The 16,719-nt window shown below is 39.6% G+C and overlaps 1 protein-coding gene across 4 annotated transcripts in view; it reads right to left on the bottom strand.

Annotated features, from left to right (window-relative positions):
- The window catches only part of BICD1 (BICD cargo adaptor 1), a 246,143-nt gene that overhangs the window by 47,974 nt on the left and 181,450 nt on the right, over nucleotides 1-16,719 (bottom strand). For all 4 annotated transcript variants that reach the window (XM_055573639.1, XM_055573579.1, XM_055573588.1 and 1 more), the window contains exon 4: nucleotides 4,863-5,288. In XM_055573639.1, the coding sequence (XP_055429614.1) occupies nucleotides 4,863-5,288 (426 nt within the window). The remainder of the gene's footprint in view (nucleotides 1-4,862; nucleotides 5,289-16,719) is intronic.

The raw sequence follows: 16,719 nt of genomic DNA, 5'->3' as shown, positions 1-16,719 counted from the left end.
CCTGCTATCATGTATGAAACAAGTTGCCAGTCCAGGTTCGATGCACGATACTGGATGCTTGGGGCTGGTGCACTGGGACGACCCAGAGGGATGGTATAGGGAGGGAGGAGGGAGGAGGGTTCAGGATGGGGAACACATGTATACCTGTGGCAGATTCATTTTGATATTTGGCAAAACTAATACAATTATGTAAAGTTTAAAAATAAAATAAAATTAAAAAAAAAAAAGAATACCTGCTATCTAGCAGCCATCAGATTGCAGCCACTTCCAACAGTGAACCCCGAGAAAAGTCAGGATGTGAAAGCAGAGGATACTGGCCCCAGACAGCTGAGGTGCATATCAAAGGAATGATTTCAGTGAGCCCAGACTCTTGCATCTTCCCTTACATGGAAAAGCGCTCAATTCCTTGAGATATCTGGTTTTCCTTTAATCAACAATAATCTTTTGACGTTCAGACCATCTGCCCTTTGTTGCAAAACTTCTATATAACTTGGCTCATTCCCTTGCCTCCTCAGAGCAGTTCTTCAGGGTTATCTTTAATGATGCTTCCCAGGCTTGAAGTCCTAAAAATTGTCGCTGTATAAAACATAACTCTCAACTTTTGAGAGGCTCAGTTGGTAAAGAATCTGCCTGTAATGAGGGAGACCTGGGTTTGATTTCTGGATTGGGAAGATCCCCTGGAGAAGGGAAAGGCTACCCACTCCAGTATTCTGGCCTAGAGAATTCCATGGACTGTATAGTCCGTAGGGTCGCAAAGAGTCAGGCATGACTGAGCGAATTTTACTTCCCTTCACTTCTCAACTTGTACATTATGAATATTTTTAAAGTCAACAGTGCCTAAGTGTTGTTTATTAGAATTGCCATTTTATTTTCAAGGCTCATTCACATCAGTGCCAACTGCAATAACTTCTAGGCAATGTCTACTGTAATGTTTATACAATTTACAGGAATTAAACACAAAGAAACATACAGCTAAGGAAAAGTTCAGATTATAAAGAAATTATGCACGAGAGTATACGTTCTGCTATACTTGTGTTCAACAGTTCAAATGAGATAAGTTCTTACAAAATATGCTGATTACAAGAAAAACAGGTGTTCACTTTACTTAAAACAAATTTAGAAGTTAGTGTTCCTAGTGTGAGACTAGAAGCTTCAAATTCATTCCTATGTTAAGCCTGGTTTTTGTAACTAAATTAGAAGCATACTTTGGGAATAAAAGGCCCTATTCATGTCCCTCCACAGCTTAACAAATTGTCACATCAATTAAGCGCTCATGAAAGATTCAAAGGTACAAAGCTTTCTCATATATTAAAGAATAGTTTACCCAGCCAAGATTTTCTCACTCTAACTTTTTGCTGAATGAACATCGCTTTTCAGACTGTCTCATACTTTGAGTTTTAGCTGTCACCTTTCTGTATTCCTACCAGCGACGACATTACTCCCATGTGAGATTACAATCCTTGAGCTAATCACCCAATAGTAACAGTTAATAGTAATAATAATAGTTAAATGGAGTGCTTAACAAATTAAAGACACTGTGGAGTTGAAATAGTGATAATAGCTCATAATTACTGAGCATTTATCATGTGTTTGGCCTTATTCTAAGCACTCTATATACATTAATTCATAAGTTCATGACACTCTGAGGAAAATGCTGTCCTTCTAAGAATGACTCTCAACTAGAGGCTGACCCTTGGGATATTTGAAAAGTGTGGGACTTTTTGGTCATTACATCTATGAGGAGAGGTAACTAGCATTTAATGGTTGGGAGCAGAGATGCTAAACCTCCTGTAAATCATCAGCCAGGCTCAGACAATGAGGAACTACCCCATCACAAATGCTGCAAGGTGGTTCCCACTGAGAACCACTCTCTTACTGAGAACTTGTTCTCCATCATTCTTTTTATTAAACTACTCTTCTCTTTTGGACTTTTGTATTCCCCAGCTCAGATGACATTTAGTATTTTATAAAACTGAGAACAGCTCTGAGCTTTCAACCAAATAGGTGATCTGGTTGAAAACTTTCAAGCTCTTTTACCCATAAAACCCCTACTTCCTCATATATTTTACACACTATCACCAAAATAAAAAGAAGCAAAAGCTTCCATTCAGTAATCTTTTATCCTAAAGCAACAAACATGATAGTTTCAGAAAAATTTTACATTAATTCTGTTCAGTTTGAGGGCGTACATTCTTATAAATACATGTCACATAAACTTTTTTTTACAAGGAAATATGTTTTCTATTCACTTGCAAATATTAGTGTAAACTAATAGAAAAGTATTAACTACACAGAACTGGACTTTGCAGCCAACTAAAACTATAAGAAATTAATTTTCTTCCAGTGTCCATATTTTCTTACCTTGATTGAAATTGAACACTGAGAAAACAAATTCTCACTAATTATCTTTCAGCAGCTAAAAGCACTGGAGAGGCAATGGCACCCACTCCAGTACTCTTGCCTGGAAAATTCCATGGACAGAGGAGCCTGGAAGGCTGCAGTCCATGGGGTCACTGAGGGTCGGACACGACTGAGCGACTTCACTTTCACTTTTCACTTTCATGCATTAGAGAAGGAAATGGCAACCCACTCCAGTGTTCTTGCCTGGAGAATCCCAGGGACTGGGGAGCCTGGTGGGCTGCCGTCTCTGGGGTCGCACAGAGTCGGACACAACTGAAGTGACTTAGCAGCAGCTAAAAGCACTGGGCAGGTAAAGTTAAAAGTAAAAGGATATGTTAACTTTTGATATAGTATTAAAAATGAGTCTATTATATTAATTTCATTGGTTCTCTAGTCTCCTTTCTGCTAACTACATTTTCAGTCATCATTTATGTAGATGCAGAAAATTATAAGCCCTGTTTGCTATAAAAATAAGTGATTGCCAGATTCTTAAGGCCTCTAAATATCAGCTTTATGCAAAGAACATTGGCAGGGTAACAGACTGAAGAATAGGTCTTAAACTCATCACCTGATCATCAAAAAAGCAAGAGAGTTCCAGAAAACATCTATTTCTGCTTTATTGACTATGCCAAAGCCTTTGACTGTGTGGATCACAATAAACTGTGGAAAATTCTGAAAGACATGGGAGTAAGAGACCACCTGACCTGCCTCTTGAGAAATCTGTATGCAGGTCAGGAAGCAACAGTTAGAACTGGACTTGGAACAACAGACTGGTTCTAAATAGGAAAAGGAGAACGTCAAGGCTGTATATTGTCACCCTGCTTATTTAACTTCTATCCAGAGTACATCATGCAAAACTCCGGGCTGGATGAAGCACAAGCTGGAATCAAGATTGCCGGAAGAAATATCAATAACCTCAGATATGCAGATGACACCACCCTTATGGCAGAAAGTGAAGAACTAAAGAGCCTCTTGATGAAAGTGAAAGAGGAGAGTGAAAAGTTGGCTTAAAGCTCAACATTCAGTAAACTAAGATCATGGCATCTGGTCCCATCACTTCATGGCAAATAGATGGGGAAACAGCGGAAACAGTGTCAGACTTTATTTTTGGGGGGCTCCAAAATCACTGCAGATGGTGATTGCAGCCATGAAATTAAAAGACACTTACTCCTTGGAAGGAAAGTTATGACCAACTTAGACAGCATATTAAAAAGCAGAGACATTACTTTGCCAACAAAGGTCTGTCTAGTCAAGGCTATGGTTTTTCCAGTAGTCATGTATGGATGGGAGAGTTGGACTATACAGAATGCTGAGCACTGAAGAATTGATGCTTTTGAACTATGGTGTTGGAAAAGACTCTTGAGAGTCCCTTGGACTGCAAGGAGATCCAACCAGTCAATCTTAAAGGAAATCAATCCTGAATATTCACTGGGAAGACTGATGCTGAAGCTGACACTCCAATACTTTGGCCACCTGATGTGAAGAGCTGGCTCATTTGAAAAGACCCTGATGCTGGGAAAGATTGAAGGCGGGAGGAGAAGGGGATGACAGAGGATGAGATGCTGGGATGGCATCACTGACTCAATGGATATGAGTTTGAGTAAACTCCGGAAGTTGGTGATGGACAGGGACGCCTGGCATGCTGCGGTTCATGGGGTTGCAAAGAGTCGGACATGACTGAGCGACTGAACTGAACTGAACAGAATCACCTGACAAGCTTGTTGAACTAGATTCCTGACTCAGTAGATCTGTGAAGAGCCCAACAATTGTCTCCTCAGAAACCTCCACGTGATGGTGGCTGTGGTGATGCTGTTCCTCAGACAGCATTTCCATTATCACAGGATTAAGGTATGGTCGGGAGGCAAGACTCTACACTATTAACAGAAAGCCATTTCACAGTGACATAAGCTTAAAGACTGGGACTCTCCCCAAGATGTTTGATTTGAAGATGCTAAAAATTTAAGGCTTAGCTCATGTACGAGTAAGAATGCCTTGCTTTCAGATTTATACCTCTTTTGTATTTTTAATCGTACAATATCCTAGCTAGTTTGTATACAGAAAATCCTTCTTGTCTTTTAGAGCTTAAAATACTGTTGTGAAGCATAACCATTAATCTTGAATATATACATAGAGTTGCTTATGATGGGAAACTTCATTTTCTATCATTTTTCCTATATAAAGCTTTTGAATTTTTTTTGTGAGAAATGCATCAAGATGCCATCTTTCCCCCTTCACACTCAATTGCCATCTAATTTATCTAAGAGATAAATTTCATAAAACAATGTAAATGAGAGATTCTCTTAACACCACTTTTGTATCTTTCTAAAATATTGTACTTTCAAAGTGGCTAAAGAATATTTAAAAAAATAATCGGGAAGTAAAATATGACAATAAGAAATCCACACCATGCTACACGTAACTTACAGAAAAGTCACTAAACAAGCCCTAAACAAAGTTCTTACCTGCATAAGTTGCTGCTTCAATTTCTGTATTTCTGAAATGTTCAGCTCACTGAACAAGTCAGAAACAGGGTGGAGAGACTCTCCTTTCCTTAAAGTGGGAGTCCGATAGTCTCCATTCAGTTTCACAAGGGGCCCATGGATATGTCCGTTCATTTTGTCATCATTGTTGGGTTCACTCCCATCCTCAGCAAACTTGAGCCCATCAACTGAGATGCTGATATGGTTATCATTGAGGGTGATGTATTGGGAGAGCTCCTTCCGCAGGCTGTTCTTTTGCTCCCTTTCATTTTTTAAGGTCTCAAGGGCTTCTTCCAGTTGGTGCTCAGCAATCTCTTTCAACCGGATGGCATCTTCCAGTTGGCTGTTCAGCAGCACCGTCTCCTCCTCAAATCGCTTAATCTCATGCTTTAAGCCTTCATATTCAACCTGAATCAGATAGGATAAAGAAGATTCATAAAACTAAAATTTGGGTCTTACAAAACTGCCATTAAACACTCTAGTGGACCTAACATTTACAAAATTAAAAGTCTACAAAATAAATCTAAAAAGCACATGATATATACATACATTTAAGGTAAAAGAATGGTTTCTTTAGATACCCATATATATATAAATTCAGTTCCCAGCAGAAATGAAAAAGGTACCTCTCTTAGAATTTCTTTTATAGGTTCCACTGATCAAAAGGGGACACTACTTGCCTAATAAATCAATAACATGTTTTGTAATAGTATATCAGAATACTCACAATCCAAGAAAAGGCTTTTATCATCACTATTACTTTGTTTTAAATTATTAATAATGAGGAAATTTTTATACTCAGGGCTAAGTTAAAAGATCACAGTATGAATATAACCTCAATAAAATATGTATGAGAGTAAGATGAGAAAGCAAAGAAATACTTCACATGCTTAAGGAAAGAACCTGGAATAACAGTGCCAATTACTCCAAAACAAAAGTGGAAGTGGATCAAGATAGTAGAGCAGGAGGACATGGATCTCACCTCCTCCCCAAAACACATCAAAAATACATCTGCATGTGGAACAATTCTCACAGAAAACCAACTGGAGACTGGCAGAAGATCTCTCACACAAGCAAAGCTGCAAGAAAGAGCCCCCCTAACCAGGTGATTGTGTACCAGCCCTGGCAGCTCTGCTTCAGGATGCCAGCTGGACAGACTTGGCGTCAGGCTTCAGATTGTGTTCAAGTCTGCTGTACATGTCTTGTTTTAGGACCAAACTTGAAGGGTCACGCTTCCTGGGGTGTGGTTTTTCTCATTGTGATACAGGAAAATAAGGGGATTAGTCAAACCAAGGTTGGATGTCTGAAATCTGTGCTCCATTATGTCTGCTAATATTCCAATGTCAATGGAGCCGATGAATTTATTCTGCTACTTTTAAGGCACTGCCAGGTTATGGCAGTGGGAGAAAGTAAAGAATTGAGAACAATGTAAATCTACCACACACTTTTATAATCACACGATGAGAGACTATTTTAAAAAACTTTTTATTGTGGGTAATGTAAAAATACTCAAGTAGTGAGAAGAGTTCAATAACTCCCAGGAAACCCACCACTCAGTTTCAACAATCATCAACTCCTGGCCACTCCTTTCATCTATATTTCCATTCACTCTCCTAGTTGGATTTATTAACTCCAAGATATCACATACTTTAGGATCTATCTCTCAAAGATGACTTTTTAAAAAAAGCATAGCCATAATTCCTTAAATAATTTCTTAAGAACAAGATATAATCTTAGTTATCAAAAACAATGTCAACAATTGGTTTGTATTGATATAGGAAATAAATAAAACTCAGTGAAAAAGGATAATATATTATTACAACCGTGCAATATAAGAGAGCAAATGGAAACTTAAGAAAATGTTAACAGTTGATCTTTAATGGTGCGAATAAAGGTGATTTTTAAGAAAAAAATACCTATATATTGTTATCAATATAATATTCTTTTGAATTACAACCAAATAAGAGCCTGTTCAAACACCTCCTTGGTTGTGAAAGTCCACAAATGAAAGAGATATCCCACTCTGAACACAACTGCCTTCTTTGGGGCCTTTTCCATGGCTCTTGCCACAGGTCATCCTTTAATAAGTGTTTTTATCTCCACAACTACTAAGAGGAAATATTTTTTATGCACCTAGGTGTCCTTCAGAGTGCTTTAATATCCCTTCTTGTGTCTCAATAAAATTCTGCTCCTGATAAATATTTGCTGAATAAACTATTGTGAATGAAAAAATAAAATAGAAAAAAATATGACAATGTCAATTATGATTTTAGATAGTAATAGGAACTGTTTACCTTTAAATATATTTTAATATTTATATGACTTTAAACCTTTGTTTTGTAAAGGATTTTAAAAACTAAAGGACAAGGCTTCCCTGGTGGTCTAGTGGTTGAGAATCTGCTTGCCAATGCAGGGGTCACAGGTTTGATCCCTGGTCTGTGAAGATTCCTGCAGGTCCCAGAGCATCTAAGCTCATGTGTCACAACTACTGAGCCCATGCGCTGCCATTACTGAAGCCCACATGCCTAGAGCCAGTGCTCTGCAACAAGAGAAACCATGGCAACGAGAAGCTCGTGAACTGCAGCAAAAATAGTACCCCTTCGTCAGAACCAGAGAAAATCTGCACACAACGATGACCCAGCACAAACAAAATAAATAAATAAATCTTAAATAAACAAACAAAAAAACACTAAAGGATAGCGATCATAGATAATGATCATTTTCATATATTTGTATTCCTTCCCACACCCCTACCCCTTCTTCACATAATCTCAATTCAGTGGCTTGTCTTGCAAAACTTTAGATAAGAGTCTTGATGCAGATTTAATTAGGGTGTAGGTTTGGCTGATGAAAGAGAGACCTAAGTAAGAGTGACTTATTTGAGAAAGAAATTTGTTTCTCTCGCATGTAGTAGTATGGAGGTAAATAGTCAAGATTCAACATTCAAAAAACTAAGATCATGGCATCTGGTTCTATTACTTCATGGCAAATAAAAGGGAAAAAAATGGAAATAGTGACAGATTTTATTTTCCTGAGCTCCAAAATCACTGAGGACAGTGACCAAAGCCATGAAATTAAAAAGATGCTGCTCCTTGGAAGAAAAGCTATGACAAACCTGGACAGTGTATTAAAAAACAGAAACATTATTTTGCCGACAAAGGTCCAATAAAGGTATAGTCAAAGCTATGGTTTCTTCAGTAGTCATGTATGGATGTGAGAGCTGGATTATAAAGAAGGCTGAGCACAGAAGAACTGATGTTTTTGAACTGTGGTGCTGGAGAAGACTCTAGAGAGTCCCTTGGACTGCAAAGAGATCAAACCAGTCAATCTTAAAGGATATCAACCTTGAATATTCATTGGAAGGACTGATGCTGAAGCTCCAATACTTTGGCCACCTGATGTGGAGCGGACTCACTGGAAAAGACTCTGATGCTGGGAAAGATCAAGGCCAAGAGGAGAACGGGGCAACAGAGGATAAGATGGTTGGATGGCATCATCGACTCAATGAATATGAGTTTGAGGAAACTCTGGGAGATAGGGCAGACAGGGAAGCCTGGTGCACTACAGTCCATAGGGTTGCAAAGAGTCAGACACAACTTAGTGAGTGAACAGCATCAAATAGTCAAGAGTCAGTATAAAATCTCTGTTTAATGAGGTCATCCAAGAACCAGACTCCTCCCATCTTATTGCACTGCCTCCTGTACTAGTCTACATGATCTAAAGTTGCTTGACTTCTTGATCATTTTCCAAGCAGTGGGACAAAATAAGGGTATACACTCCTCACTCCTGTCTCTTTAAAGACCTGTCTCAAAGTTTGCCATATCATTTCTCTTTACATCCCATTGGCTAGTACCAGTTGCAAAGAAGGCAAAGAATGTAGTCTTCACTCACAGTAGCCTTGTGCCCAGTTAAAAATTGGGTAATATATTGGAAGAAGGAAACAATGGATATTGATGGATAGTCAGCACTCACCATGACTCACACAGACAGTGGTGGTGACCTGTGCAAATTCACAGGTCCATGATAGAATCACTTAAAAGAGTCAAATCATAAAATTTTCTTAGTATAACAGAGTCTGTTTCCTTGTATCATGGTTTCTTCCAGGTCTTACATAATGTAGAGTCATTTTCCTCCTGACCTTTACCTTTTCTATCCCTGGACAAATTGGGACACTGGCTTGCCAGTCTTTCCCAGTATTTCAAGCAATCTTCTGACTGGCCTCAGATTATGTGATAGCTTACATTTGCAGATATTAATTTAGTTGGCAATGCAGAAATTTTATCCTGTAATCTTTGATAGACTGATGTCTTAGACCAGGCATTTTCAAATATTACTGTTTCCTCTGGACTAAATCCAGCTCACAGCCTATTTTTGTAAACAAAGTTTTATTGGAATATAGTCATATTATTTTGTTTTTATATTGCCTATGGCTGCTTTTCATACCAGAACAGCAGAGTAGGGTAGTTGCAAGAAAGACTATATGGCTTGTAAAACCTAACATATTGCTACCTAACCCTTTATAGAAAAATTTTGCTGACTCCTGGTCTACAGGAGGAAGGAAGTAAGACATTAATTAATGAAGTAAGACATTGATTTAGTTTGTATTGTAGATTTTTTTATTCTGTAACTTTTACTTAACTGATAGCAGACTTCCTTACGACTTGATCTCTTTCTATCTGGTCAGCTTCACTCATACTCACTCAAATGTGGTTTGTGCTTCTATTTACCCAGCTGTTTCATGTTTCTCTGCCTAGGCAAAGACACTATTCCTGAAAACTCTTATTCATTCTTCAAGACCCAAATCAAGACTCTGATACTAACTGAAGTCTTTGTTGACCCACTCAGGCAAACAAGTCACTCTATTCTTCTACCATTATAGCAAGGCTGCATCATAGGATTAGAATCACAGCAAAGTGGAAGCACCAGACATAGAATGGGAAGGCACTTAAAAATCGGTAATTGACATTTTGAAGACAGCATCAAAGTAGTCACCATTATAAAAATCAATACTTAGTTGCATTTCCTTACAACAGCTTCATAGTTTGGTAATTCTATTTTTAACTATGTGAGGGTTGGAGACAGCATTTAACACTGTAATCTTTTCAGAGTTTAGGAACTCTAAAGATCTTTTGTTTTCTTTTTGTTTTCCTTTTGGGTTTTATTTGGGAATTGTGAAGATCTTAATTTCAACCTGTATTGCTAAAACTAACAGATAGCTTTACTCTTCAATTACATGGGACCCTAATGGCACCCGACTCCAGTACTCTTGCCTGGAAAATCCCATGGATGGAGGAGCCTGGTAGTCTGCAGTCCATGGGGTCGCTAAGAGTCAGACATGACTGAGCGACTTCCCTTTTACTTTTCACTTTCATGCATTGGAGAAGGAAATGGCAACCCACTCCAGTGTTCTTGCCTGGAGAATCCCAGGGACGGGGGACCCTGGTGGGCTGCCGTCTATGGGGTCGCACCGAGTTGGACACAACTGAAGTGACTTAGCAGAGCAGAAGCTCTTTGAGCCAGTAACAATGTTTTTTGTCCTCAAAAAAGTACATGGCTTCTGTATGACAAACCCACAGCAAACATTCTCAGTGGTGAAAAAGTGAAAGCATTTCCTCTAAGATCAGGAATAAGACAAGGGTGCCCACTCTTGCAACTATTACACAACATAGTTTTGGAAGTCCTAGCCATGGCAATCAGAGAAGAAAAAGAAATTAAAGGAATCCAGATTGGAAAAGAAGAAGTAAAACTCTCGCTGTTCAGTTGCTCAGTCACGTCTGACTCTTTGCGACCCCATGGACTGCAGCACACCAGGCCTCCCTGTCCATCACCAACTCCTGGAATTTACTCAAACTCATGTCCATTTAGTCCGTGATGCCATTCAACCATCTCATCCTCTGTCATCCCCTTCTCCTCCTGCCTTCAATCTTTCCCAGCATCAAGGTCTTTTCCAACAGTCAGTTCTTTGCATCAGGTGGCCAAAGTATTGGAGTTTCAGCTTCAGCATCAGTCTTTTCAATAATATTCAGGATTGATTTTCTTTAGGATGGACAGGTTGGATCTCCTTGCTGTCCAAGGGACTCTCAAGAGTGCTCTCCAGTACCACAGTTTAAAAGCATCAATTCTTCAGTGATCAGCTTTCTTTATAGTCCAACTCTCCCATCAACACATGACTACTGGAAAAACCGTAGCTTTGACTAGATGGACCTTTGCTGGCAGAGTAATGTCTCTGTTTTTTAACATGCTGTCTAAGTTGGTCATAACCTTTCTTCCAAGGAGCAAGCATCTTTTAATTTCATAGCTGCAGTCACCATCTGCAGTGATTTTGGAGCCCCCCAAAATAAAGTCTGTCACTGTTTCCATTGTTTCCCCATCTATTTGCCATGAAGTGATGTGACCAGATGCCATGATCTTAGAGCTAATCAATGAATTTAGTAAAGCTGAAGGATACAAAATTAACAGAAATTCTTTGAATTACTATGCACTAACAATGAAAAATCAGAAAGAGAAATTAAAAAAACAACCCATTCACCATTTCCACAAAAGAAGAAAATAAAATACCTAAGCATAAATCTACCTAAGGAGAAAAAAGACCTACATGCAGAAAACTATAGCACAATGATGAAAGAAAGAAAGATGGCACAGATAGAGAGCTATATCATGCTCTTGGATTGGAAGAATCAATATTGTGAAAATAACTATACTATCCAAAGCCTTCTACAGATTCAGTGCAATCCCTATCAAATTACTAATAGCATTTTTCACAGAACTAGAAAAAAAAATTTTACAGTTTGTTTGGAAACACAAAAGACCCTGAATAGCCAAAGCAATCTTGAGAAAGAAAAATGCAGCTGGAGGAATTTACCTTCCTGACTTCAGACTATACTATAAAGCTACCATCATCAAGACAGTATGGTACTGACACAAAAACAAAATATAGATCAATGGAACAAGACTGAAAGCCCAAAGATAAGCTGATGCATTTATGGGCAGCTTATTGTTGACAACGGAGGCAAGAATATACAATGGAGAAAAGACAGGCTCTCTTCAATAAGTGGCGCTGGAAAAACTAAAATTTTTTTACAGTTTTTTAAAAGCTGTAAATTTCTTTTACGGCTATGTGTAAAAGAATGAAATTAGAACACTTTTTAACACTAGGCATAAAAATAAACTCAAAATGGATTAAAGACCTAAATGTAAGGCCAGAAACTAAAAACTCTTAGAGAAAAAACGCAAAACATTCTTTGATATAAATCACAGCAAGGTCCTCTTTGACTCATCTCCTAGATTAATGAAAAAAAAAAAACAAACAAAACTAAATTAAACAAATGGGGCCTAATTAAATGTAAAATCTTTTGCATAGCAAAGGAAACTATAAACAAGATGAAAAAACAACCCTCAGAATGGGAGAAAACAATTGCAAATGAAGCAACTGACAAACGATTAATTTCCAAAATATACAAGCAACTCACAAAGTTCAATATCAGAAAAACAAACAACCCAAACAAACAAACAAAAAGGGGCCAAAGTCCAAAGGCAAGGGTGGGAGCAGTCAGTGCCAGGACCCCACACTTACTGAGTACCCTCCAAGATTCATGGTGAGGAGGATATTCTCCCTGTAAACCTCTCTTCTGAACTCGGATGCCCTGGGGGAGGAGTTTGTGCTTTTCAGTTCAGATGGTGGAGTAGAGGGATGTGCGTTCATCTTCTCCTGTGAGAACACCAAAATTGCAACTAGCTGCTGAACAGCCATCGCCAGGAGGATGTTGACATCTACCAAAAAGATACCCTACATCCAAGGACAAAAAAGAAGCTGCAACAAGACGGTAGAAGGGGTGCAATCATGTTAAAATCAAAACTCATACCTGCCAGAGACTCTTATAGGGTACAAACAAAACCTTGTGCACACCAGGATCCAGGAAAAAGGAACAGTGATCCCCACAAGAGACTGAGTCAGACCTGCTTGTGAATGTCTGAGGGTCTCCTGTGGAGGCGTGGGTCAGCAGTGGCGAGCTGCAGGAACAGAGGCACTGGTAGCAGCAGTCCTAGAAGGCATGGCATGTGGCCTAAGTCTTCTTGGAAGAGGCTGCCCTTAGCCCTACCATAGAGCTTGCAGCCCTAACATAGAGCTGCTGGCTGGGCAACCCACAAACTGGAGAACAATTATATCAGAGAAGTTTCTTGCACTGTTGCAAAGGTTCTACGCCCCACATCAGACTTCCCAACTTGGGGATCTGGCAAAAGGACTGGTAATCCCAGGGGAATTTGACTTTGAAGGTCAGAGGAATTTGATTACAGAATTTCCACAGGACTATGGGAAATGGAGATTCTTGGAGGGCACAAACAAAACCTTGTGTGCACTAGGACCCAAGGGAAAGGAGCAGTGACCCCACAAGAGACTGAGTCAGACTTGCCTGTGAGTGTTTGGGGGCCTTCTGTGGAGGTATAGGTCAACAGGAACTTTGTGAGTTGCTTGGGGTCAGGGGCACTGGCAGCAGCAGTCCAGGAAGGCACATCTTGGCATCTCTTGGAGGAGGTCATCATTAGCCCTACCATAGAGTCTGCAGACTCCAGGACTGGGCTGCTTCAGGACAAACAACTAACAAGGAGGGAGCATGGCCCCAGTCATCAACAGAAAATTGAATTAAAGATTTACTGAGCATGGCCCAGCCCACAAGAGCAAGACCCAGTTTTCCCCGTGGAACACAGCCAGTCCCTCCCATCAGGAAGCTTGCACAAGCCTCTTATCCTCATACATCCGAGGGCAGACAGAAGAAGCAAGAACTACAATCTCATGGCCTACAGAATGAAAACTACCGTCACAGAAAACTAACCAAAATGATCACATGGATCACAGCCTTGTGTAACTCAATGAAGCTACGAGCCATGTAGTATAGAGCAACCCAAGAGGGACAGGTCTGGTGGAGAGTCTGAGATGGGTCATGGTCTGACAAAATGTGGTCCACTGAAGAAGAGAATGGCAAACCACTGCAGTATTCTTGCCTTAAGAACCCCATGAACAGTATGAAAAGGCAAAAAGATATGACACTGAAAGATGAACCTGCCAGGTCAGTAGGTGTCCAATATGCTACTGGGGAAGAGCAGAGAAATAGCTCCAGAAAGAATGAAGAGGCTGAGCCAAAGTGGAAACAACACTGAGTTGTGGATGTGTCTGGTGGTGAAAGTAAAGCCAGTGCTGAAATAACAACACTGCACAGGAGCCTGGAATGTTAGGTCCATGAATCAAGGTAAACTGGATGTGGTCAAACAGGAGACGGCAAGAGTGAACATTGACATTATACGAATGAATCAGTGAACTACAATGGAATGGAATGGATGAACTTAATTCAGATGACCATAATATCTACTACTGTGGGCAAGAATCCCTTAGAAGAAATGGAGTAGCCATCATGGTCAACAAGAGTCTGAAAGGCAGTAATTGGGTGCAGTCTCAACAATGACAGAATGATCTTGACTTCCTTTCAAGGCAAACCATGCAACATCACAGTAATCCAAGCCTATGCCCCCACCACTAATGCCAAAGAAGCTGAAGTTAAAGAGGCTATGAAGACCTACAAGACCTAGAACTAATACACGCACAAACAAAAACAAAAACGTCCTTTTCATCAGGGAATTGGAATGCAAAAGTAGGAAGCCAAGAGATAACTGGACTAACAGGCAAGTTTGGCCTTGGAGTAAAAAATGTAGTGGGGCAAAGGCTACTAGATCTTTGCCAGGAGAACACATTAGTCACAGCAGACACCCTCTTCCAGCAACACAAGAGATGACTCTACACATGGACATCACCAGATGGTCAATACTGAAATCAGATGGATTATATACTTTGCAACTGAAGATGGAAAAGCTCTATACAGCCAGCAAAAACAAGACCTGGAGCTGACTATGGCTCAGATCATTTGAGCTTCTCATTGCAAAGTACAGACTTAAATTGAAGAAAGTAGGGAAAACCACTAGGCCATTCAAGCATGACCTAAATCAAATCCCTTATGATTACACAGTGGAAGTGACAAATAGATTCAAGGAATTAGATCTGATAGAGAGAGTGCCTGAAGAACTATGGACAGAGGTCAGTAACACTGTACAGGAGGCAGTGATCAAAACCATCGCCAAGAAAAAGAAACGCAACAAGGCAAGATGGTTGTCTGAGGAGGCCTTACAAATAGCTGAGAAGAAGAGAAATGAAAAGCAAGGGAGAAAGGGAAAGATATACCCAACTAAATGCAGAGTTCCAGAGAATAGCAAGGAGAGATAAGAAAGTCTCCTTAAATGAACAATGCAAAGAAATAGAGGAAAACAATAGAATGGGAAAGACTAGCAATCACTTAAAGAAAATTATAGATTCAAGGGAACATTTCTTTCAAAGATAGGCATAATAAAGGACAGAAACAGCAAGGATCTAACAGAAAGCAGACGAGATTAAGAAGAGGTGGCAAGAATACACAGAAGAATTGTACAAAAATGGTCTTAATGAACTGGATAACCACGATGGTGTGGTCACTCACCTAGGAGACATTCTGGAGTGTGAAGTCAAGTGGGCATTAGGAAGCATTACTACAAATAAAGCTAGTGGAGGTGATGGAATTCCAGCTGAGCTATTTCAAATCCTAAAGGATAATGCTGTTAAAGGGCTGCACTCAATATGCCAGCACATTTGGAAAACTCAGCAATGGCCACAGTATTGGAAAAGGTCAGTTTTCATTCTAATCCCAAAGAAAGGCAATGCCAAACAATGTTCAAACTACCATACAACTGTGCTTATTTCACATGCTAGCAAGGTAATGCTCAAAATTCTTCTAGCAAGGCTTCAAAAGTATGTGAACCAAGAACTTCCAGATGTACAAGTTGGATTTAGAAAAGGCAGCAGAACCGGAGATCAAATTGCCAACATCCACTGGATGATATAAAAAGCAAGAGAATTAAAAAAAAAAAAAAAACATACTTCTGTTTCATTGACTATGCTACAGCCTTTGACTGTGTGGATCACAATAAACTGTGGAAAATTCTTAAAGGGATAGGAATACCAGACCACCTTACCTGTCTCATGAGAAACCAGTATGCAGGTCAAGAGTCAATGGCTAGAACTGGACAGGGAATAACGGACTGGTTCCAAATTGGGAAAGGAGTATGTCAAGGCTGTATATTGTCACCCTGCTTATTTAACTTCTATGCAGATTACTTCATGCGAAATGCCAGCTGGATGAATCACAAGCTGGATACAAGATTGCTGGGAGGAGTATCAACAACCTCAGAAATGCAGATGATACTACTTCAATTGCAGTAAGTGAAGAGGAATTACAGAGCTTCATGATGAGGGTGAAAAGGGAAAGTGAAAAAGCTAGCTTAATCTCAATATTCAAAAAACTAAGATCATGGCATCTGGTCCCATCACTTCATGGCAAATAGAAGCAGAAAAAGTGGAAGCAGTGGCAGATTTTATTTTCCTAGACTCCAAAATCACTGAGGATGGTGACTGCAGCCAAGAAATTTAAAGACGTTTGCTCTTTGGAATAAAACTATAACAAACCCAGACGGCATATTAAAAAGCGAAGACATCACTTTGCTGACACAGATCCATATAGTCAAAGCTATGGTTTTCCTAGTAGTCATGTATGGATGTGAGAGTTGGACCATAAAGAGAGGGCTGAAGTATTGATGATTTTCAATTGTGGTACTGGAGAAGACTCTTGATAGTCTGTTGCACTGCAAGGAGCTCAAACTAGTAAAGGAAATCAACTCTAACTATTCATAGAAAGGACTGATGCTAAAGCTGAAGTTCCAATACTCTGGCCACCTGATGGGAAGAGGGGACTCATTTGAAAAG

Source organism: Bubalus kerabau, chromosome 1, assembly GCF_029407905.1.
Source record: "Bubalus kerabau isolate K-KA32 ecotype Philippines breed swamp buffalo chromosome 1, PCC_UOA_SB_1v2, whole genome shotgun sequence".
In the NCBI taxonomy this organism is placed as follows: domain Eukaryota; kingdom Metazoa; phylum Chordata; class Mammalia; order Artiodactyla; family Bovidae; genus Bubalus; species Bubalus kerabau.
Note: the sequence above shows the minus strand (reverse complement) of the source record. Positions and strands in the feature narration are given on the sequence as shown.